This window comes from Sebastes umbrosus, chromosome 1 (genome assembly GCF_015220745.1).
Source record: "Sebastes umbrosus isolate fSebUmb1 chromosome 1, fSebUmb1.pri, whole genome shotgun sequence".
NCBI lineage: Eukaryota > Metazoa > Chordata > Actinopteri > Perciformes > Sebastidae > Sebastes > Sebastes umbrosus.
In genome coordinates this window covers 13,062,425-13,087,536 of record NC_051269.1, presented here as the reverse complement: position 1 = coordinate 13,087,536, position 25,112 = coordinate 13,062,425, and the positions used below count along the sequence as shown (strand labels likewise).

At 41.1% G+C, this 25,112-nt stretch overlaps 1 protein-coding gene across 3 annotated transcripts in view; it reads left to right on the top strand.

Annotated features, from left to right (window-relative positions):
- poc1a (POC1 centriolar protein A) overlaps positions 1-8,114 on the top strand; it is a 48,982-nt gene extending 40,868 nt beyond the window's left edge. For all 3 annotated transcript variants that reach the window (XM_037782215.1, XM_037782218.1, XM_037782231.1), the window contains exon 11: positions 7,817-8,114. In XM_037782215.1, coding sequence (XP_037638143.1) covers positions 7,817-7,927 — 111 coding nt within the window. In that variant the 3' untranslated portion in view covers positions 7,928-8,114. The remainder of the gene's footprint in view (positions 1-7,816) is intronic.
- The last annotated feature ends 16,998 nt before the right edge of the window (positions 8,115-25,112 follow it).

Sequence of the window (25,112 nt, the reverse complement as noted above, 5' to 3'; positions counted from 1 at the left end):
TTCTGTTCAACTTTGGCTCGCATAGAGATTTTAAATCAAGTCCCCTCCATCCTCTGAAGATTAGGCTGACAAAGCGACATTATTTATTTCTGCACTATATTCCTGCTCCTTTATACGTCTTTTCCCCAGAATTATTTTTCACTATTACAGCTCTTTGTAACTCTAATAGTCGAGGAGACTGAGAGGGAAGATGATGAATTATTCAACGTAAGACTGAAGCTTCCAAAGCCACAGTTTGCTGTGTTAGCTGCTTTTCACTTGTCTGCCCACCCCCCCTCCAAACCCTCAGCCCCCCCATACCCTTTTCTTTTTCCTCTCCCTCTGTTTGATAATTCATCGCTCTTACATGTCCTCTCACACTAAGCCTGCAGTACCCACACTTATCCCCTTCTTTCACTCTTCCCCTCTTAATTATGGAGAATCTTGAATGAAGAATTGCTCTCTCTCTCTCAGTGGCGCCCTCCCTACCCCAATACACCATTAGACAGTAGGTGAGAAGACTTCGTGAACTTTCTCTGTGAAGTAGCTCAAGGGGAGACAACCGTAACAGAAAGTCTTTTATTAACACTTGCTTCCTTGAAACAACATTTTTCTTCTGTAATTCCCCCAAACTACCAGAGTAGCCAGCCCACAATTCACTTTTTTTCTGTTTAACCTATGTGTGCGTCAGAATAGATATTCATAGATGTGGACTAGTGTGGTGTGGTAATGTGTGACTTTGTATTCCTGTTAAAACAGCTATAAGTGGAGCTGCAAGTAGCATTAGGAGAAAGTGAAAGAAACATGTTCCTGTTCCTCAGAAAAGATTAAAACCGTTTCTGTGAAGTGCAGGTTCTGGACTTTTACAAACCACTAAACCGCCTTGCTAACCAAACGCTCTTTGAAGCATTAAGTTTTCACCGCAGTGTTTGAGATTCTGAGGAATTGGAGGCAGTATCTGATCTGTATGTTTATAGCGGTGCTCTGGGAGAATGAAACACTGCAATAAAATTTAACCCAGGACAGTTAATATACTTTCTCTCTGAGCTGTAGAGAAAGAAAGAAAAACAGAAAGAAAGAAAGAAAGAAAGATAAAGGAAGGAAGAAATAACAAAATCCCAAGATAAGTCACCCTAATTCTGAGAAATGTGATAACTTCAAATTCCAATGAGGCACTTTTATCATACATACTATTTACAAATCATTACAACCTCTGAATTTTTGCCATTTTGTCTTGTAAAATATATAAAATACAGCATTTAGTTTTTCAAGTGATCATTTTCAGGAGAGGTTAAGTATAAATTTAGTAAAAAACCTTGTTAGCCTGTTAGCATGCTATGGTAGCATTAAGCTTGAACAGCCAACGTTAACATTAGGTAGAGGCTTGTAACTGATGACTGTTTATTGACTTTCTGCCAATACAATGTGTTTTAATCTGGTTATAGATGCCAACACAACAGCAGTACTTGTTTTAATTGGTCAGTGGACTTATTCACACCACCAGTCCATCAGGTTGTTATTTATTTTTTTGGGTTGGACCGCAGCAAAGTGCGGACCAGCCAAACACGACTGACCGCTTTTATACCAGACATTAAAATTTGTCCCGTATCCAGATTGTATCTAGACATGATTTAACCTGATACATTTACACCTGGTATTAATATGTGTCTCCACTGTCCACATTGAGATCCGATTTAGATCTGATCACTCAGTCTAAAAGTGCTGAGTGGAAGCCTCCGGAGGCTGCGCAACGCACAGGCGATGCGGAGAGGAGGTGTGTAAAATGCACAGACACATCAGCCTCAAAACGCTGCTGTTTAGGGGGAGAGGAAAATAGATGTTGAGCGTAGACAGAGTAGTGGCGTTGGATCTCTCTGGTCACGGCGGTCCAGTGACCGGGGGAGTGCTGAGAGCGCGCTGCAGGTTGCGCGCTGCCCCCCCAAACACACACACACACACACACACACACACATACACGACTGAAGCTTTGAATATTTGCTGTTGATTACTACTGAAGCTACAGAGCCCAAAAAATTATACCCGGGACAGCCCTAGCATTACGTAATTCCGCCGACGTAGCTTTTGTATGTGAATTGAAAACTTAATTGCATTAATACTCGTGTTCAATGTGGTCACAATGCGTCCCTGACCACCTCCGAAGGTGGTTTGGCCGATCGGGACACAACCAATGCATTTTGGGTGCATTTACACGCGTACTTTCATGTGGTCAAGCACCATCTGATTGTAATCCGGTCACCCAAAACACATTTTAATGCCAGGTGTAAACAGGGTCACAGTTACATCATTGGCCGCTGCTCTTTCAAAATGAATAGGCGCGACAGTGTTTCCACTGGTAACGTCTTTGCCTCTGCGATCAATTATCTGATCCACCTCCTCAATACATTCGCGGTTGTTACTCTTTCTGCAAAGCTGGACCCAGAAAGCCTCATTCGATAATTTGGGGGGAGCTCTAAAATATCGCAGTTTTTGGTGCCACTGTTTTTTTCTGTATAAATTTATATTTTTCCTGTATATGTGTTTCAAACATGTGGTGTTTGAATCCTAGAGAGAGTGAGAGAGTGACGGAGGATGCGCTCAGAGCAGACGGCTGTTGGCCAATCGGAGCAGTGGAGAAATTAGCAGTAAAAGCTGTCAAGTCTTGGTAGTCAATGTACAGTTTAGATTGCAGTTTGTCCATGAACAAACGCTGCAGCTCACCGAAGTGAGCATCAACTTCGGCCCTGTAGGCAAAATAAAGTCCCCCCTATACTTTCCGACCTACAGTGTGGAAGTTGAAGCAGGAAAGTTGTCTTGCTCTGTTTTCACGTATGATCAACATTTGAGGCTGTGAGAATGCTCATAACTGTCATGGGGTGTAACCCAGGTCTGGTCTGTTCAACAAAGTAACACTAATTACACAATAACACTTTAGATGAGTAATCCAGTACACTTTGAGAACAAATATTAATGGGACCACTACATCAAAAAATTGCAGTTGAACATTTAATATCCTGGAATTCACATTATAGACACTACTGACTACACCAGTTTGGCCAAAATGTAGCGCTTTGACCCCCACACATGGTCCAGCCATATACTAGTTCTCGATCTAGTCTTTTTTTCATTCATATTTTTAGAAGTTCCACAATGATTTTATTGGGATCACTAAAACCAGTCTGTTATTTCTCTCTCTTTAGTAGTGGCATATTTAATAATGCACATCAGTTACCTACATTTATAGAAAAGAACTGACTTTGCCACCTTTCACCAGCATCAGTTTGCCTCTCTTTGACTTTCAGGCTATTGTAGTGTGGGTCATACCAAAGCTATGAGACTTTGTAACAGAGGCCAGTACTGCTCAGGGCGATGGAGAGTATAATGTGTTCTGGAGAGAAAAGAAAAACAGCTCGCTCTATTTTTAGGAGCATAAAGATTTGGTTTCTACTCCAGATGAAAACTATATGCCCGTATAATGTTGCCGCTGCCTGGGGACACGTGCAAGATCACTCACACACACACACACACACACACACACACACACACACAAACACCCTTAGCTGGCTGGGCTGAGGTCTGGGTAGCCATATCAGGTTGGTAAGATAAACAGGGTGGTATTGATCTAGAAAACGGAGACAGGCAGAGGGAAGGAGAGAAAAAGGAAATACAAGCCCTTTCTCTCCGATGATGCATGAAATAGCAGGAGATGTTATCTAGTCTGATGACCCAAAAGAAAACGCTACTCGCCCACACATTGTTGAACTCAGTGATGTGTGTGCTGAGTATGAGATTATCTAAGAGATTAAACGATCTTTGTCAATTCCTTCATCGTTACTCGTTCGTTCAATCGTTCATGCCTGATTGTGTGTGTTTGTTTGTGTGGCACTGCGGGGTCAATGCAGGACCTCGAGAGCCAATTACAATACGCAGCTGGATTGCTGGAACATGCTGCACATGATGTCTTGGGTTTGAAAATGACTACGTTTACATGTGCACTCAAAATTGGGGTGAATATTGAGATGAAAATAGAAGTTATTTAGTGTTTAAATGGTTTGCAGTAAACCAGAACTTCCGGGTTCTTTTACAGAAATAAGAAATCCCATTCAAATATCCTATTCATATGTCTTGGTAAGGATGGTAGTTTTTTGGAAAAACGAGCCACTATTGTACTATCGTTGTTGTACTTAATATTTCTGTGTTTTAGCAGCCTTTAACAAACACCATTTCCCATAAGCCCTAGACCTTTCTGGATTAAACATAACAGCTCGACCAGAGAATCAAGTTAGTGCGAATCGAGGAGTGGCGGTTTGCTCGATCATATCTGTAACAATAACAGCAAGACAGAGAAGATTCAACGCTGTAGAAGTTTTTAGAGAGCAGAGATTACATGATACATCTGTAAATCACACAATAAGAGAAAAGACAACGAAAAGACTGTTTTAGTGTTTTTGTTGTTTGATGTTTGATGACTTTGGTCCACCAATCAAATTACACCTGCAACTGTAAATTATATGATTATTATATGGAATCTGATTATGCTGCTTATGGTGGTTATAATGACACTAAAACATTTACATGCGGAGGAGCGTGGATTTTTAATCTGAGTATTGAGCGTATGTTTTGTCCTCTTTCCTAAATCTGTCTCTGGATTTCTTGCTTTTAACTTTTGTTCTCTTTTGCATTTATTCTCATTGTTTCTTGCTCTGTGTTTTCAAATTGGAATCAAAGGAAGTTTAAGGTTCAAGGGCTTCCACCCGGTCGTCAATGAGTTAACAATTTGTCCGTATGCATGTAAAAAAATAATAAAGAAAATCTGGCATGATGATATATACATATGCTTTGGTTTTCATCAGATCTTAAGAGACTCTGCAGGATAGGGTTAACTTGTGGAGGGAGACTAATACTGGAGACATAATTAAGTAGTCTTTAGAAATCCAGTGGCCATTCTTTGACTAAGAACTTCCTTAGTTAATGAGACATTGTTACAAGAATAGCCCTGATTGTATGAAAAGACCATTAACTGATCGTGAAAGAGAGACATTCCTGGAACATAAATGAAATAAGAGATAAGGAGAAATTGTACCATCGAGATCCTGTTATTTAGACCCTGCGTTTGAGGCTCGTATCATATGGTATAGTTTTAATGAATAAACCCAACATCGGGTTCATTCTCAATGAAACGAACTGGAAAGGTTATGAAAGCCGACCACTTTTGAGGTAAAGTAAATTGGTTTGTTTTTCTGTCTCTCTATCCAATGTGTCACACACAGCTGGTTATATTTTGATAAATGACTCATCTCCGCGCTGCTTTCTAGCAATTTCAAAATTACTCTCGCTGGCACAAGGAGACATAAAATTACAGGTCGAGACATGTTGACATATCTTTCACTCGCTGGCCCAAATCTAGAGAGTCTCGTATGTCGAGGGGAAGACATGTTCACTGTTTGATTGTTCCTACACTGAACCAAATGTACGTTGCCAAGCACTACCATCCAAAACTGACTTCTTACTAGCTGGGATTGTGTTTGTCACCGGGCAACATTAGCTCAGTTAACAATTATGTCGGAGATTCAGAGGGAACTGTCGCCACTTTAGTGTTTCAAGAAGAAGATTCAATCAAATTACTGTCATCTTTTTTCATCTCTTTGGATTAGCACAACATTCGTGTTTTACATCCCAATCACCTCGCAGATTTAACTATTGAATAGATTATAATAAAAGAGCAAAAAGAAAAGGAGGTATCAATCAACGCTTTAGACCCATGTGCTTGTGAATCATGTTGGCTATGTAGTTATAATTGCAAGCCAAGGCAAGTTTGCCTGTATAGCACCTTTCAAACACAGAGGACAGTTAAAGTGCTTTATAAGATACTATCTACACTATACTATAAGATAAATAAAACCCAGTAAAGTAGAATAAAATGAAAGAAATAATGTAAACAGACAAAACATGATATATACTGATAGATGATAGCCTAATAGAGTTTGAGGTTATAAAAGTGCAGTAGACAAAGTAAATCAGTCAAAGGCACACAAAAATAGATGTTTATAATTTAGATCTGAAAGTACATTTATCATCCAGAGGTTGCTAACAACTCCTGACAATATAAACTAAACAGTGAGTGTGCAACATTATTTCCTGAGTTTGTCTTCTTTCAAACTTTCTTAAGTTATCTAAACAGTCAGAGCTGATCTGGAGTCTGCCGTCCAGCTTCTGTCTATGAGAGCCACGAGTCAATCACTCGTGAATTCTGATCAAACGGTCAAACTAGGCAGCGCTGATCAAATATGAACCAATATTCTGTTATTGTAATGCCTATTTCTCTCCTCAAATGTTTTCAGAAACATCTTGTAGTGTACTGTTTAGCTGTAAAATGAGAAAGTTTGTGACCCGGGAGCCAGGTTGAGATCAGTTGAGGAAATACCAAGCACCGCCCACCAGCACAGCCAATAGGAACACTCTCTCTGAAATGACCTGTGATTGGTCAAAGTCTTCCATCACGAGCTAGATTTTTTTTAAAGCCTGAAAACAGAGCCATGAGGAGGAGCAAAAGTCTAGTTTTCTCTCAGAAACACTTGAATTACAATATGCTGAAAGGTTATTATGGAATTTTTTGACCAATGATGCCAAAAATATTGTTGCTTACTGAAGTTTTAACACAACTAGCTCGCCCTAAAGTTGAGTAAACTCACAAAGACTTTGCGTTTCCTCAACTTTTGCATTTTTACAGTATGAGGAACTTACTGGGTTTATTTTGTTCAAACATATCAAATATATTTTTACCCAAGCAATTAAGTTAAAGGTTCATTATACAGATATTCAGAACATTAATAATACAGCAAACACCTATTTGCTATGTAAAGATATGGAGGAGTAATGTCTACCTGAGCAGAGAATGAAGTCACTCTTCCTCTGTGTGTGTTGTAATCCGAGTTTCCGCTGCTTTCATATGGCAGTTACAGCTGATAACGCCATCCCGACCGACGGGGTCGTTGTGTTCCCCCTCAGGTTAACACTGTTAGTCTGTCAGCACTGTTTGCCTTTGTTTCCGCTGTTAGCACCGTTAGCTGCGAGCCGCTGTAGCCATGTTGAGAACCCTGCAGAGGCAATAGAAATGCTCCCAATCTCACATTTACCACCTTTAACTAATTGGAATCCACTAAAAAGATTTAAGAATTATAGTACTTTGCTCAGTTCTGCTGGTTCTAGTCAGAAATCCTCTAATTCTTTTCATTTGTTTTAGATGATAAAAGACCGATTAAGTTATTGCCTTAATGTGGCTGCTGAAGCTCAGATGCAATAAAAGATAGAAAAGACGGCGCTATCCTCAGTAATCGATTCATTCAGATGGTGAAATTACACCTCGGGGCTCCTCTGGTAAACAGGCTCAGATGACACAAACGCACAACAAATACTGTCACTGTTGGAGGATGCTGAGAGGAAAAGTATGTCGCACTGTGATCTCACTGCCCACACATGCCCGTCCTGTTTCGGATAGCGACCTTCTTGTACTCTCTGTGTGCGTAAGAGTGTTTATGCAACTGTGTGAGAGGGAGAACAAGAGAGACTGCGTGCCAGACACAGAAACTCTGGTGTTTTCGGCTCAGGCAGCAGATCTCTCTACGATAATCAGCTGGATTGTCTTGCACGCACAACATCTGTCTCAAACACACACAGAACTGCCTCTTTCACACACACAAACACAGCCATTATAGAGTCATTACTGTCAGGCTGATGCTGTACAGCCCTCTCTAACTTGCTCTTTCTCTCTTATCCGTCTCCTTCCTTCCCCCCTTTTCTTTCTTTGTCTTGTCTCTCTCCTCTTGTTGCCTCCATCCAGACGGTTTCGATCTTGGAGCAGCGGCTGACGCTGACAGAGGACAAGCTCAAGGAGTGTTTGGAGAACCAGATGGAGATCGGTCTACATCTCCAGAGACAAGGGGAGGTCTAAAGATGGCGGCATCTGAGAGCGGTTGGGTTGTGGTGTGAGGGAAATGGGGTCACACCAACAACATTAACAGAATCACGTATACAGTACTCTCTCGCTGTTGTTGAATCACACTTATAACGTGCGATCTTGCACACAGTCCTGAACCGTTTCCCTGACTGACTTCAAATGCACACTGAGCCTTACTGCTGATGTTCTGTGTCTGGTTATTTTACAAAGAGATATCAGAAGTGAAGGAATTGAATATTAGCAAAGTTGTTCTTCTACAAGAGTGCTGAGAGCGCAGTCCCATTTTCTGCTGACGAAGGACCCGCTGCTACTAGTCACTGTGTGTGTGTGTGTGTGTGTGTGTGAGTGTGTGTGTGCGTGGGTGTGTGTGCGCACGATGGCAGCCTGTACAAAAGTATAGACACATGCAAGAGACTTTCATACTTGCCTTTGCACTACATGTGTGGGCATTTTTTTTTTTAACTCTATTTATGCTTGTGCTGGCTCACGCAGAATGGCATCAGTATAAAATGCTCTTTTTCATCAAAAAGCACATAAACTGTAAACGTTATACACAACCAACGTGTCCATAAGGCACAGTTATTGTTTTAGTCGCACTCCGGTCAGCACAAGAATTTAATCATTTTTAAATTACAGAAAGACGCTCATTGAAAAAGTCATTAAAATAGGAACCTGAATTTGACCTTATTCACTAAGTTTGCTGTCCGCAGATACTTAATGTTTGTTTACCCGCCATCATTAGTAGAAGCATTGAGAGAAGTTGAACTGGTGCATCGTTAGTAAATACTCACTGTTTGCTAAAAACTACATTGCCTAGATGTTTAAAGGTACAGTGTGTAGGATTTGGCGACATCTAGTGGTTTGGTTGCAGATTGCAACCAACTGAGTACCCCTCCGCTCACTCCTCCCTTTCCAAGACCGGTAACGCGAGCTGCTGAGTGCAAAACCGTGGTAACGCCGTTCGCCTCGCTCAGAGGTCATCCTTACCATAATAACACTACTTTAGGAGCAACAGAACTCAGACGGCGGCTGGCGGTACCACGGTTTGGCTCTCTGCAGCTCACATTACCACATTTTCACAAGCGTGTCGGAGAACTACGGTGGCCTTCATGTAACGTAAAAATGTGAAAGACTCTCTAGAGCCAGTGTTTGGTTTGTCCGTTCTGGGCTACTGTAGAAACATGGCGGACTCGTGAAGAGGACCCGCTCCCTATATAGATATGAAGGCTAATGAAAACACAATGATTCTTAGTTTCAGGTGATTATACACTAATGAAGACATAGTTATGAATATTATATTCCATTTCTGCCCCAAAATGTTACACTGTCCCTTTAAGGGACTTTGCCTCTTTTTAGTGAAATTATATCTTGTGTCCCGTTTTTAAGGATTTACACTGTGAGCGAATTGGCTTACAGCTGAGAGCCACAGACAGGGTAGGAAAGTCGGAAAGTATAGAGAGATGAACTAACACATTGTTGGTTTTGGTCTTCTTACTGGATTGTTGACAATGAAACAACATGTAAAATAAAGGCAGTCTTATACTTTAACTCAAAGGAGCAGTGTGTAGGATCTGGCGGTATTTAGCGGTGAGGTTGCAGATTGCAACCAACTGAAGCTTCTCCTGTGTGCCAAGCGCGTAAAAGAACTACGATGGCCGACGCGAAAACGTGAATGTCCCTCTCTAGAGCCAGTTGTTGTAAGAGTAGCGTAGGTCATTTAGAACAGAGCCAGTGCTTAGAGTTTGTGTGTACGTGGGAAGTGAGTGGTGAAGCAAGAGAGAGAGAGCAGCAGTGACAGGAGTAAGTAACGTTATCGACTCCGGCCCAAGCAGGAAAAGTTAACAGAGTTTGGTTTGTCCGTTCTGGACTACAGTAGAAACATGGCGGTGCAACATGGGGGACTCCGTGAAGAGGTGCTGCTCCATATGTAGATATAAACGGCTCATTCTAAGGTAACAAAAACACAACGATTCTTATTATCAGGTAATTATACACTAATGAAAACGTACTTATTAATATTTGATTCCATTTCTGCCAATAGATGCCCCTAAATGTTACACACTGGTCCTTGATGGTGCTATTTACATTTTCTACTGTGTGAGTGCAGAACGGCTGGTTGTAATTACTGCGGTATGAAAGATAAGGGTCTTGTTCCTTCCCTTTATGTCCTTTGTCTGAAACTTAAGTAACTTATTGTGTACCTTCTTAATAAATGTTTTTCACTCTTATCTCTGACTCGAAATTAGTTGATAAAACAATTCCGGCTGCTGTTTTATAACACTGAGCTCTGTTTGTGTAACGGGTGAAAGAGAGTTTGTTTTCATAATCGTTGCCAAATCGATGATGTCACCGGGGTTGCTTTTAAAGAGACTGTTTCCTGCTATGATTGGTCCACAGAGGCCCGAGCAGTTACCCGAGAAATCATGACTTTTTCTGTCTTTATAGTCCTCAGCAGAGACGTTAAGATCATGAGCCGTGAGCTGCGTCATCCATCGCTCATTTTCAGCCCCTTTCTTTGCCAGATTTTGAGTAGTGATTCATTATAAAAACATGGGGGTGGCAGCTGAATACACCTGCCCTGCTTGTGTCCAAAATCCTTACGTTTCACCCCCCGAGTAATTTATGTAACCCAACCGCTGATGCTGGATCAGTACTTTTTATTTTTAGAAGCTACAATGAAAATGAGCCCGAGGCCACGCTTAGACGCACGCTGTGCTTTCTCCAGGAGCAGATTCATCTGAGCCATAAAAGACCTATTCATTCATCTGACTGTTTTATTTAACAAACTGGTAATATGTTTACATACTAATGTCATGAATCAAACTGAGTCCTATTGTGGAGGTCCCAGAGAACAGTGTGGCGTCATTAAGAGGGGGGAAATATTAATGACTGTTTCTTTAAGACCCGGCTCGGGCTCTGCACTGATGGAAAAAGAAGAAAAACAAAACCGGAATTCTGGAGCTGTGCTGCCGGGCCCACTCTCTTCCTTCCTGTCTGGGGCCCGAGGACACACACACACACATACACACACACACCACACACAGACACACACACTCGTGCCAGAGAAAACGGCTCCCTTTACTATGGGCCTCAACCAGACGGCCTGCCAGGAGCTCTAGTGGAGGAGAGGAGGAGCTGAAAGAGTGGGTTCAATAACTGCAAGTCTTGACTCTGTGTGTGTGTGTGTGTGTGTGTGTGTGTGTGTGTGTGCGTGCGTGTGTGTGTGTGTGTGTGTGTGTGTGTGTGTGTGTGTGTGCGTGCGTGCGTGTGTGTGTGTGTGTGTGTGTGTGTTACTTTGTGGGGACCAAGTTCAGTTTTAAACCATGGGAGTGAGGACATTTCTGCAAAGTAAGGGTCTTTTTGGCCGGTCCTCACTTTAAGGCCAGACATTCACAGGATTTGTTTAGGATTAAAGTTAGAATTAGGTTTAGGGTAGAGCTGAAACGATTCATCAAGTAGCCAAGTTAGTCAATCGACAGAAAGTTTCAAGCAGAAACACCAACTGTTGTTTGTTTCCAGCTTCTCTACTGTGAGGATTCACTGCTTTTCTCTGTTTTATATCATAGTGAAAGGAATATCTTTGTGTTTTGGACTTTAGTTCCGACAAAACGAGATGTCACCTTGAACTCTTAGAGGTATTTTTTCTCTATTTTGTGGTATTTTACAGGCCAAACTTAACTATTAATGGAGGAAATAACGGGAAGAGTAATCGTTCATGAAAATAGTTTTTAGTTGTAGTCGTAGTTCAGTTTAGGGTGAGGTCTCTGTGCAGCGTTTTTGGCATCTGATAAGCCTTCAAACTAATGGATCTGTTACTCAAACAGCACTTCCTGGATCGTATTTCATGTCTCATCGGTACCTGAAGCAACACTCCCCCTATCAAAGCAGCCCACTTACGGTTAGGGTGAGGGATTTAGTTGTGATGGGTAAGATTACGTCTAGAGGGAATGCATTATGTCAAAGAGAGTCCTCACAAGTATAGCTGTATAAATGCGCGCGGGTGTGTGTGTGTGTGTGTGTGTGCATACATGAAAAAGAAAGGAGAGAAAAGAGAAGTTGGAGAGCAAGCCTCTGTAATATGTAACCCATGTGTGGCCCACAAGTGTGTGTGTGTGTGTGTGTGTGTGTGTGTGTGTGTGTGTGTGTGTGTAGGAGGGGGTTGGTGATCCTATGAGGAGAACATCTGGATATGTTTTTCCTGGTGCGCTGTGGTTGCTGCCACTGCTTGCCTGAGTGTGTGTTTTACTGTTTTACTAGTTCTCTTTGTCAGTTTCTCTGTACTCTCCTGCTCCTCTTGGCTTTTTGTGTCCTCTAACATTGTGTCATATTCCGACTTTATGAGATTTATGAGATTGAGATGATCCCCGGCCGCTCTCACGGTCAATGTTGCAGCAGGTGGAGGCTGCACTGCCATACATAGTTTCACTGTGGCTGCGGGGTGAAAAAAAAACAGCCGGATTTCCCAAAACATCTATTGCCAGTGCGTATTCTTAGATCTACAAGTTGTACTAGTCTGTGTTATAATAATAGTCTTTGGTGATCATCACTGAAATGTAACTGTGCGGCGGTCACTGCTCAATGAGCTGAGGGGGAACTGGACATTTTGTAGTTCAAGGAAAAAGAAATGAGAGGCGGTCTGCGGAGACAAAATACTCAGAACCGTTTTGAGGAACCGCAGCAGAAAAACATAGAATAAGTCTCTGTTCTGCTTGTGATGTACAAGAGTTTCCAGTGAGTCACCGCAAAGCAGGTGCACTATAAGTTTTTACAAGCCCAAAGAGATGCTCATGAATGCAGACAGCCGTATGCATGGGGTAGACAAAATAATGTAAACACCCAAGAACTAAAGAAGTGACTCATATTACTCCTGATGTCAGGTTGTCAGCTATAAAAGTGCTGTCGATACGACATGAGCTAACAAATGAAGCCTCAGAGAAGCCTCGTGTCCAAACTGCAGCTGCATTGTTTTTAGTGCTGTCAATCGTCATTATTTAATCGCGATTTTTCGCATGATTGTCCATAGTTAATCACGATTAATCGCAAATTAATCGCACATTTTTTTAATCTGTTCAAAATTTATCTTAAAGGGAGTTTTGAGAGAGTATTTAATACTTTTATCGACATAAGAGTGGGCAAATATGCTGCTTTATGCAAATGTATGTATATATTTATTATTGGAAATCAATTAACAACACAAAACAATGACAAATATTGTCCAGAAACCCTCACAGGGACTGCATTTAACATAAAAAAAATATGCTCAAATCATAACATGGCAAACTGCAGCCCAACAGGCAACAACAGCTGTCAGTGTGCTGACCTGACTATGAGTGGTTACCCATAGAACCCATTTTTATTCACATATCTTGAGGTCCGAGGTCAAAGGACCCCTTTGAAAATCACCGTGGCAGTTTTTCCTCGCCAATATTTAACATAAGTTTGGAGCGTTATTTAGCCTTTTTCCCAACAAGCTAGTGTGACATGGTTGGTACCAATGGCATCTTTAGGTTTTCTAGTTTCACATGATACCAGTATCTTCACTCTATCTTTAACACCAAGTCCACTACAACCTAAAAATTGCAAGTGTCGTTAATGCGTTTAAGAAATGACTGCCGTTAAAACAAATTTGCGTCAATGCGTTATTATCCAGTTAACTTCGACAGCCCTAATTGTTGTAAAAACTATTTATTTAACATGTTCAACTGATAATCTGCAACCAAATTATGACCCGCTTTCTGAAGCAGCGTTTGCAACGATACTCAAAGTCCTTTTTTGTAAAGTCTGTGTTAAATTGTGGAGGCGAGACGCCTAGCCTGAAATATAAACCACCTCCACTAACATCATAAACAATTAATACACTTTTATAAATATAAATCATTAACCAAAAGAGCAGAGGTGCATATTCACACACCGAATGCAATATATGTAATGAGTTTAGTCAAAGGAAACCCGACCTTTGCACCATGGACCGTTAATTTGCTCTGTATTTCATTGTGGTTACTTTCTACTTAAAAATAATGTAGATAGATATCTCCGCCACATTAAAGTCACATTAATGATATAAAACAGTAGTATGTGCAGGTGTGGAAAGTCTTTACAGAACCTTTTAAAAGAGGAGAAACTTGTTTGAGCCTAGAGTCCCGCCATGTCTTCTCTGACCGCTGCTGGATTTGGCAAAACTCCCCAGTGCCTCATTTCCTGCTTCACCCCTCCTCCCCCTTTGTCCCCCCTTTCTCTCCCCTCATCGCCTCCCACTCCTTCCCCCTCCGAGACTGAGCCGTGCTTGTCGGCCGTGGCTGAGGTTTGGCGCTCTGCTCCTCCAACCCACGCCTCAGCTTCTGCTCCAAAACTATCTTTTCCATTCGATCCCAATGGGAGTGAATGGACAGAAGGAACGAGGTTTCTTTTCTTCTGTTGTAACACGATAGAACAACAACAATCTTATTGACCAACTAGCCTGTTATGGCAATCTGGAAAAGGAGCTGCAATGTATGCCGCCCTCTTATCATCGGTCTATTTCTGGATTCATTTCAGAGGACAAAACCTCACATCTGCTGCTCAGCAAAGATTTTCAATCCATACACATCTATAATGTATATTTACTATAATATATAGTTAGTGAAAAAGTCCTTGCAGTAGAATATGAAACTACAGCGTCTGCAGTTGTAACCTCAATGTCAGCTCTAAATCACACATGACCTGCAGTGCAGTGCTCAGGTAACACAAATATAACCAGCTCACACACGCTTCAAGGTGTGTAAATATGTGCTAAGAGTTTTGAAATTGATGACCTACTTTACAACGAGCCAGCCCATAAAACAAACCTGGTGATAAGTCGGAGAACAGCCGTCCCCTCCGCTTCGCCTCACCTTAAAATCACCTGCCTCTCTAAAGGTTGACTGCTCTCTCACACACACACACACACACATGATTTAAGGCAGAAATGCAGCTCAATCTAAAAGGAAGATACCATATTTGTTGCAGCTTATGTTACTTTCTTGAATAACATTTATTTGAAGGGGTGTGTATCAGGCTTTACTGTTTTCCAACATTTTAATGACCAAACTGTTGTAAATAAATCAAGAAAATAATCAGCAGATTAAATGATAATGAAAATAATCCTCCCTAAAAGTGATGTTATTAACTTAATTACACTCAATCGCATCAGTCATAAACATTATATTCACGTTCAGATTACTTACTCTCAGATTACTCTAACGCTATGTTCACACTATGAGTGACAAAAGCAACAAAACGGCCAATGTGGTCAGCTATATTGTCACCGAGTTGCCGTCGAAATGTTTTCTCAAGGGCTCGTTGACGTAGTTATGTCGTTAAATAGCACTGGGAACTGGCTAATGGCATTTTCTTTAGATGGAACAGAACATGTTGAAACAAAAACATGATTGTTTGACGCTTCACCGCGTCATTGGAGCACTGAAAGAAATCAAGACCAGCTCAACTATATTGTAGCGCGTCACGCAGTGACAAGTGTCGAGCTTCAGTTTGTAGTTTCCTGTCATCGGCTTCCATTGAAAATGACGTCGCTCGTAGTGTGAATACAGCTTAAGACTTTTTACGCTATCGACTTTTGTGACCTTAAAGTAATAACTCAATGATCAACCCGGTATCACGCCAACGCGTGTAATAGACCCGCCTGTCAACCAGAGGATAGCATGTCAGTGTCACGTTTTGCCTCGCCGAGTCGTGAACATTACAGTACCAGCAGGGGGTGACAAAACCACTTAGTTAGATTTAGGAAAAATGCCATAGTTGGCAGCTAGTAAAATAAGTACATAAACTAAGTAAAATACGTACAGAAATAAAGGTAGCATCAGTATGGAAAACACGTCCCAAACATCTCTAAAAAGCACATCACAATTGTCACTAACGTAACTGATGTAACTTACAAAACAAAACACCGGTCTCCTGGTTTGTTGGACACATCCTCCTCCCCCTCTGCATTAGCGGTCTTTCTCACTTTTTTTCTACGTCTCTGGCTCTAAGCGTAGCATATTTATGTGGATGCATTTACATTGCAGTCAGTACAGACTACATGGCTAACAAATGGCATGCCAAAAGCAAGAACGGCGTTCTCATGGCACGCTTTGGCCTCGTGCATTATCGTGTACTGTAGCTGTATTATCATGGACAGTATGTCAACTCACATCCAAACTGATTTTTCACACCCACATATGGCAGTTTTACATACCTAAATCTTGAGCATTGAGCCCTGTTATTGTATTCATGTAACAGCAGTAGTTTTGCTTGTATATGCTTTAAAATGGCTGGATTAATGTTGCGTTGACGTGCTGTGAGTCAACTCTTGCTGGAGCTGAAACAGGGAAGAGGAAAGTGAAACTCTTCATGAGACAGAACAGATCGTTAGCGTGTTATTTGGCCACCTTTGACCATCTGTCTTTACGGGCCTGCCTCTCAGCTGTCATAGTAATATAATGGGGTGAGGCTGAAGGTGTGTGTGTGTGTGTGTGTGTGTGTAAGAGAGGTGATGACTGAGTTAACACACGATGACTCACCTCACTGCTTTTACAATCTTTGCCTACGTAGGTACAGTGTGTTTGCTCTGCGGGTTGATTAGATACAGTAGGCAGGGTGAAGATTACAGGCGGGTTAAAAAAAGATTTAAATGTTCAAATAAAGAGTCAAACAGAATGAATGTTGCTTTTGTCATGTTGGTTCAGTGATTTATTAAATACTCACTCAAACTGGGAACAAAACCAGTCAAATGTGTTGTTTGGATCGGCTCCAGACTCCGAGAGCAGCAGAGTGATTTTGAGGACGGGTTGGGTGACTCACTTTTAGGGTGGATTTCTACCGTTAACTCTTACCTTCTCCATTGTGGTTGGTAGACTTTTCATTCTTTGGCGGGAAGCACTTTTCTTCAGCCCTACTGAAAAGTCGATTGAATCAAAAGAGGCGCTGATCCTCCAAACCCTGTTGCTGTGACAACCTTGTCTCATAAAGATGATGTCTATATACAACGTATTTTCATTAGCAAATACATCCTGAGGCAATTCAAAGCACTTCAAGTTAGGGAATAATTGTGGTGTTTGGTTAAATATTGAAAAGATCAACAGTGACATGGAGCACAAGACAGGATGTGTAAACTTTTTAACAAGACTAAGAGTCTACAGCCGCCATGCTATCTGCTCCGTGAGGCTGTACTTATAGGCACAGTGGTGCTTTGACCTAAATAAATGCATGCTAACATGCTGATATTTAGCAGGTATAATGTTTATCACCTCAAATTTGACCTGTTGTTGGCGCCAGACAAAAAGTCGGGGTCACCAAAGTAATTAGGATTCATCCTCTGGGGACCATGCATGTCTGTACAAAATGTCATGAAAAGGGTTAGTCTAAGTCTTTTGTTTTGTCAGCAAAAACCATCCTTAACTTCAGTGTAGTGTGAAGTTCTCAGTATCCATGGCACTGCACGGCTCCACTCAACTCGACTCGCTCTTTTTTGGCTTTCCATTAGCAAAAGTTGTGGCTGGTACTGGGTACGATATACTTTTTTGGTACCACCTCGGCCGAGATTCAAAGCGAGATGAGCCGATACTAGAAGGTAGAGCAGGGAACACCACGGACCACCGATTGTTCGGAGAGAATCGTCATTCGCATGACACGGGACATCCCGCACAAACCCAACGTTTTTAAATAGCCAACCTACCGCCAATCACGGCCGCAATTTATTTATTCACAATTGACGAACTGCAGCAGCTCCTCTGTTTGTTTGTTTGATGAAAGGATTCAGTGAGCGTCACATTGAAGATGATGTCACGGCAGTTTCAGGCACTATAGTGATCAGCTGAGCATCCTGCCTACACCGAGGGGGTACTGTACGCAGTGGAGAACGAAATACAGAGAAAAAGACCTTGTACCAAAAGTGAGTTGAGTCGAGCCGAACTACGCAGTGGAAATGAGACTTAACGATGTCTGAAACTCTTTCCAGACACATTTTTTAAATTGGAATTAAAAGATTAATTACGTCTCGCTCAGATATTTTGACTTTAGTCACGTGGTTGTACAAACCAGTTTGTTTAAGGTACTGTATACCGAGACCGTAAGGACATCACACTGCCTAGATTGGATAAAACATTGCCAGTGACTGTAATCCAAACAGGAATCACATTTCCTCCAAAACCTATTTGGCCAATCAGCCAATTAGCAGTATGGAAATGTATTTTTCTAGGATAAAGGGTTGGCGGTGAAGGACGGCACATTTCATTCAGTTGTTTTCTCTCATGCTTATGGCTAGACTGAGGAGATTTAATTCAGATTTCACTATTGACACTCAGTCAGCTCCTCTTTAAATCCATTCACCCTCAAGATTGTTGTCTCCATCTCTCTCCAACTCTCCTTTTCTGCGTGTTGTGTTAGTCTCTAGTCTCTCTCCTTCTTTCTAGTTTGGTCTTTAATAATGAATTCAGCTGAGAGACTTCTCCGTGGCTCAAAGACTGCTCAGTGAACTGAGTTCACAGTGTGAGCATGTGCTCACCGCTCTTCAATAGACACACACACACACACACACACTATACGTACAGAATATACACTTAAATGCACACACAGCCTGACACACTTCTCTTTCTCTTGGATTCCTGAAAAATTCATAGCAGTCAGTGCTCACACACTTCTACTGAAAGACACCAGCATTAACACTGGCCTCCTTTTTTACCTCTGTGGACACTGAGCGCTCCACCACTTCACCCGACAATCTCATCCCACATGTTTTGTGGCGGCTATTGAGAAAGAGTGTTCTGTTATGTTAACACATTTGTCCGACATGAAGCATCATTCCGGCACCTTAGCGGTCTCTGGTTGTTAATCGTCATGTTAATAATGTATTCCAGTCCTGAACCTTTATGATATTTGAAAATGTTTTGGGCCGCAATGATCATTTTCATCATAAATTAATTTAGATTTTTTGGTTTTGTCCATAAATTGTCAGAAAACAATGAAAAACTCCCATCACAAGTTCCCATAGCCCGAGGTAATGTCGTCCAAAACACAAAGATATTCAACATACAACGATGTAAAAAAAAAAGAGGCGATCAGCAAATCCTCACATTTGAGAAGCTTGAACCAGCAATACATTTTTTTTTTAATTCAAATTATTTTAATAATTATTTGATTATCAAAATTGTCAACAGCAGATTTTTTTTGTCAATTGACTAATTGATTAATTGTAGAACAAAACAAAATGCTCTTTTTTATCTACAGAGCTTTATATTCCTGACTGAGTTGGGTACAACCTGTCCAAACTTCAGCTGATTCAAGATCTAATGCACATAACCCCAATTTTAGCCTCGCTACAGTAGTTGCCTGTACGTTTTAGATTAGATTTGTAGATCTTAACAGTTACCTTTAAGGCACATATGGTACTGGCTCTTAACAATATTTCGAACCTGCTAACTAGGGCTAGGTATCAGTACTCCATACCTTTTAAGGTATCGACCAAAATAACCCAGTACCAAGTAGTATTGAATCTTCTCCAGTCAAACGATACCTGCAATTGACCTATTTTGTACCTAGTTCTAGAAAACAGTGACTATTTGTATGGTTTTGCTCGCAGCCAATCACTGCAAGCATTCTTCCGTTTAATGCTCCATGTGATTGGCTCTCTACCGCAGCAGCTACAGCCCATACAATCGGGATTGCTGTAGCCAGCTAGCCAGTGGGACACACATACAGCTTCCATTCATACATTCGAATGAAGTACTCTATTGGTATCGGTATCACTTTGAGGGTAGCCTACTGGTGTTGTTACTGACATCATAATTTTTTAAACTCGACCTAACCCTACTGCTAACCCCATACCACCCAGAGTTCACCTTGAGATTCTCTGGTAGATCTTTATCAGTAGTTCCCAGGCCGAGGTTAAAAACCAGAGGAGTCTGTGCAGTCTGGGCTCCTCGACTCTGGAACCGGGTGCCAGAGGAAATCAGGCAACGTAAATCTCTACTAGAAACCATCCCAGTATCCCTTGGAATTACATTCATATTGGATGAGTCTGCGTCTCCGATTTATTTATTTATGTCCAGTGCCAACGTTCAGTGCCAATACAGGAAGCAGTTTTCCCTTTATGTAGCGAGGTGGAGAATAGCATGTCGGGGTCAGGGATGGATGTGACTTATATGCGAGAGACCTGAATTTGCTTCCTGTCACAGACCTTTAATTAATGTTTGCTTTATTATTAGCCATACGATCTTCTCCTAACCAGAGACATTTTATAATGGCGAAGCGGGAATACAAAAAACATCAGCTTTCGTCCAATATCGATATTCCTGTCTGGCTATGGGGGTCACTAAAAACGGAGAATTAGAATTGCATCTTCCTAAAACGATCATATTTTTTGCTCTTACTGCAACTTTTGATTTAATTTGCATTTTACTTTATTCTTTTTATATTTTATTCTACTAGTTGTTGGTTTTGTAAAGCACTTTGGAAACTTTGAAAACTACTACTGTATATATAGAAATTATTGCTGGAAATGCACCTAACCTACAACTGCTGGAGAATAATACCTAAAAAATCAAAAACAAAAGTGCTTTACAGGGAAAAAGACCATATAAAATGATCAGGAGCAGAAGAGCATTGTTGAACTGTGTAATCTAATGCAATGCAATCCACTTCAGTACACTATACTGTGATGCAAACAATAGCCTTGCAACAAAAAGTAATTTTCTAATCAAAGTAGTACAAACACCTTGGAAAACGTGCAACTAAATCAGTCACTACATGAAAACCTAACTATTATTAAATATAACAATCTCTGTACCTGCATATGTTTGTGATTAATGAACAGATACAAATCACAGAGCGCCTGAACAGAGACAGACAAAGTGCCTTGATACATTTTCCAGGCCTGTTTTTTATGTGCTGGCGACCTGCGTGTTTGGGGGCAAAGGAAACAGCAGAGGAAATGCCAGCGTTAGCGTGGGAGAGGGGTGGCCACTTCACTCCATCACTGAGGTGAGTGGGTTTAAACCACAGTCTGCCTTAAAGAGACCTCAGACAAAAACAAGACACACCGCTTACTGCCAAGTTGGTATTTTCCTAGTTTTCTTAAGAAGAATCATGATGTATATGCAGCATATTTGGATAATAATAATAATAGACAGGGTAAGAGATAAAATACATGACATATTCATGACATAGTTTTATCAGCTTATTTGAGCTACAAATGTCTTAATGAACAGGAACAGTTCAGTCGTGTGAACATGAAGTTTAAATCTCTGCAGAAGCTTGAATCAAGAACATTTTAATCTGTGAAAAAAAGGTTTTGGAGCCGTTCCACTAACAATGAATAGGAGACTTTTTCTGAATACTGGATACAACCCAGGGTGATTTTCCAGGAACATGGGCAGATTTTCTGGTTCAGAAATGATCAGTTTAAAGCTGTCCATGGGTAAGAAGGCCCAGACGAGTCCACAGTAGAGATGCCATGGCGGGGAAATTTTCCAAATGGTTAGTAAACTCGTGACAACACCGGTGTTACTGATTACTCTGGACATTCATCAATGACGCTCAATATCTGTAGACGGCTTTAGATACAAAATATTGCCAAATAGGTGCTTTTACTTTTGAAACCAAATCCTCTGCCGTGGTTTTGTCTGTCAACTCAACTCTCATCAGGTGATTAGTGAAATTTGACCCCTGCGACTCTGCTGCTCTACGGAGCAGAGACTTTCAGTGTATAATTGTAGCGTCCATTGTCCGACTAAGTAATGATAACATGCCAAGTATTTTACGAAGTAAAGTTAGAGTTTTTTATTTGATGAATGTGGGCACTGATACATGAAAATGAACTAAATGTGTTTTATTTCTATAAAAAAAAGAAAATCGAAATGACGGTGGCCAAATAATGCAATCGGTGTATGCCCGAACACCATGTCACACCGTGTCACACCATGTCACACTGGTAACACCGACTACCATGGTAAGCCTAGTCCATAGAGTTCAGATTAATCCCCCATTGGCTGTCGGAAGTGCACTTTTTTCCATAGATATTTATGACCTGAAATCTGAATTTTCCTCCTTTTTTATAAGGAAATATAAACTCTATTGACACTGCAGCTTTTGTGCATATATTTTTAGTGAGACTGTCTAAGCTTCAAGCCTCTATAGAGGATTCTTTGGGAGCTGATTGTGTGGATGTCTGGTTATGTTTTAAAATGGGGATCAAACTTGGAAAGATACTTAATTGGTGGGAAAGTTTGCGTCCTCCTGCATTTCCACATCAGCTAACTTCTTGGATTAAGTAAAGAGACAGCCACCTGCACTAGTCTATATTAGTTAGATTGAAGATGCACTTCGTTCGTTGACTTAACGGCCACAGGTGTCGCTGTTAACAAGCAATTTCTAATTCTTACTAGAGTCCCTTTAAATTTTCGCTAATTACAATTTTGACCAAATAACTACATGATTCAAAACAAACATGGATGAGATATATCCTGATTTTTGTTTGACTTTAAGTTATGATTCAGAAAATGTGACAGTCTGAGAACTTCGAGTGAGAGACAAGAAGTTTTTTCAGGTGCAGTTTATGAGGACGTAGAATCGCACAGCCACTTCATCCGTTTTGTTTCTCTCTATAAATCCCGACTAAGACAACACTTCCCCTCCCAGAAAAATCTTCACATAATAAGATTTATCCTTGTCCTTGTTTTTTAGGTGCTGCATGGATTTGAGTAATATTTTTGGTAAGTGGCTTTTCATTCAGAGAAACAACCCTTCATTCAGGCGGGGGGAGCTCAGTTCCAGTTTTTGGATTTACAAATGGGACTAAGAGACTGTGCGCTCATCTCAACACCACGCTTCAGAAAATTACATTACCATTCTGGAGTATAGATTTACTGTAAAGTGGAATTACGGGCTCCTCCATCTGGCTGAAGGAGTTTTTCCATCAGTGAAAGATGACTCTCTGTGTCAACAGCAAATAGATTCATATTGCATATATTGCTTTTTCTGTTTGAATAGGTTATACTGTACAGACGGCTCCTCATATTGCATTTCAATATGAAGAACAATAAAGCTGATTAAAACCCTCAAGAGTCGTGGTGAATGGAGGAGGGCAATTTTCTAAACACTTGATTGTGTTGACACAGACTAGAGGTATTGTGAAACAGGAAATGTGTATAGACGATCTGAAAGCTTCTGTGCTTTCCAGAAGTGGCAGATTAAAAGCTGCCAATGCGTCACCGTGCGTGTATGAGCAAGTAGACTCACAATGGTGGGTAAAGATGAGTTAATGTCTTTTGTTTTCAGCTGTGAATACATCCTAATCTTTACATAAGCTCATTTGTCTTATCCTGCTTTTATTATGAAATGCATCCTGCTCGGTACCTCCAACAGTTGTGAAGAAATACCCATCAAAGGCACTGAACACTTATCTTCTCAATCAGCTTCTTACTATGAGTAACGTGGCCCAACATGAACTAAATGATGTCACGTACTTCTGAGCACCAATTAGGATTTAATAACATTTGAATCAAAATCTGATGACAGGCGGTAGGTTGTTTGCAGCCTGCCCAGCGCCTTCCTGGTTCTGGTTCTCCCATGCTTCCCTTCCCTCCAGCGGGCCCAGCAATACAGCCTGGGTCTCCAGCAGCGTGGTGTCGGTGTTGGCTGTACCGACGAGGAGCCACTGCTGCCGGGCGCAGAGCTCTCCACATCCTGCCGGAGCTCCCGACTGCAGATCGCTGCCGGTTCCCTTGTATATATTATCCCTGCTTCATGCCGCCCCAAAGTATGTTGACCTATGTTTCTTTTTTTCAAGCTTGTCCGACCTAGCAACAGTAACTAAGGTGGGGGGCAGGACTTAGGATCAGTCAATTACAAACCAGCCAATCAGGAATATGACACAAAATGTACCATGGATGTATTAAAAGAACTGGATACAGGATTCCAAGATGGTACCAAGTCATTGGAATGAAAATTGTTTGCTAAACGAAAAACAGCTTACAGATACAGATACAGATAGCTTTATTTATCCCCGAAGGGCAATTCAGTTTCTGCAGTCCACCGTGACATATACACATTCATACTGCACAATCATCAATGACAGAGGGAACACAGTAGGTGGTATATATATGGGGAAGTGCAGATCAATAAAAGTACAAGAATACAAATATTCGCAATAAAAACAATAAATACAAGAATAAAAACAAGACGAGATAAAAGAATAAAGGAATAAATAGAATAAAGTGCCAAGAGCTTACGTTGGCATTATGAAGCCCAAGTGATTTCCTCCATATCCCGCTCACTCACACTCTGCCCATAGAGACTTTACATCGCAGTGACATCACATGCATTCTCACTTTTCTCTGCATAATGCTACCACTAAACATTTCAAAAGCAACATTTCATGTTGCCCTCTTTGCCATGGCCTCACAATCTCCTCTTCCTCTTAAAGATTTTTTGAAGTATAGTGTTCATTCAATACACAATCTGATATACACTAAAAAAAAAACAGTGTGACAGTGTGCCACTAAGATGTTCTTATCACACAGTCTATAGGTGCTTTTAAAGCAACAAGTTATCATCCTGTCATTCACTAAATTCTTCTAATAAACTCTGATAGAGCTTCATCATGAGTTTCAGTCCTCAGTCATGAAAGTTCAAAATAAGTGACGATAGTTTGTGTTTACTACTAGAGAGCACAAACACACACAGAGCGGCTACACATCTCTCAGAGAGCCTGTTGTTGTCCATGAAGGGAGTGGAAACACAAGAGCCCTAAAGTTTGTGTGTGTGTCTGTTTGTGTACTTGTGCGTATGCATGTATGTCTGTGTTTTGTTAGTGTGTATGTGTGTGTGTGCATAAGTCACTGGGGGGGATAAAGAGCCATTGTCTGCAGCTGGTGCATCCCCCACTCCTCCTCTCTGCAGCTGTGAGGAAATCAAACGCTCCTCTTTTCCCCCTCTCTGCTGCTGTCACAACCTGCTGATGCCTTATTAGGTCATTCATGGTGAAACGTAGTGATGACCCAGAGCAAGCAGGTACACCAGCACCATTGAGATGTTGCAAAATGTAAAAAAAATCCTACACAACACATCATCATGACACCCAGCATTAATAATAATAAACTTTATATATACAGCACCTTTCAAACAGTTAAAAAGTGCTTTCCATAAGAAGTATAAATTAAAACAATTC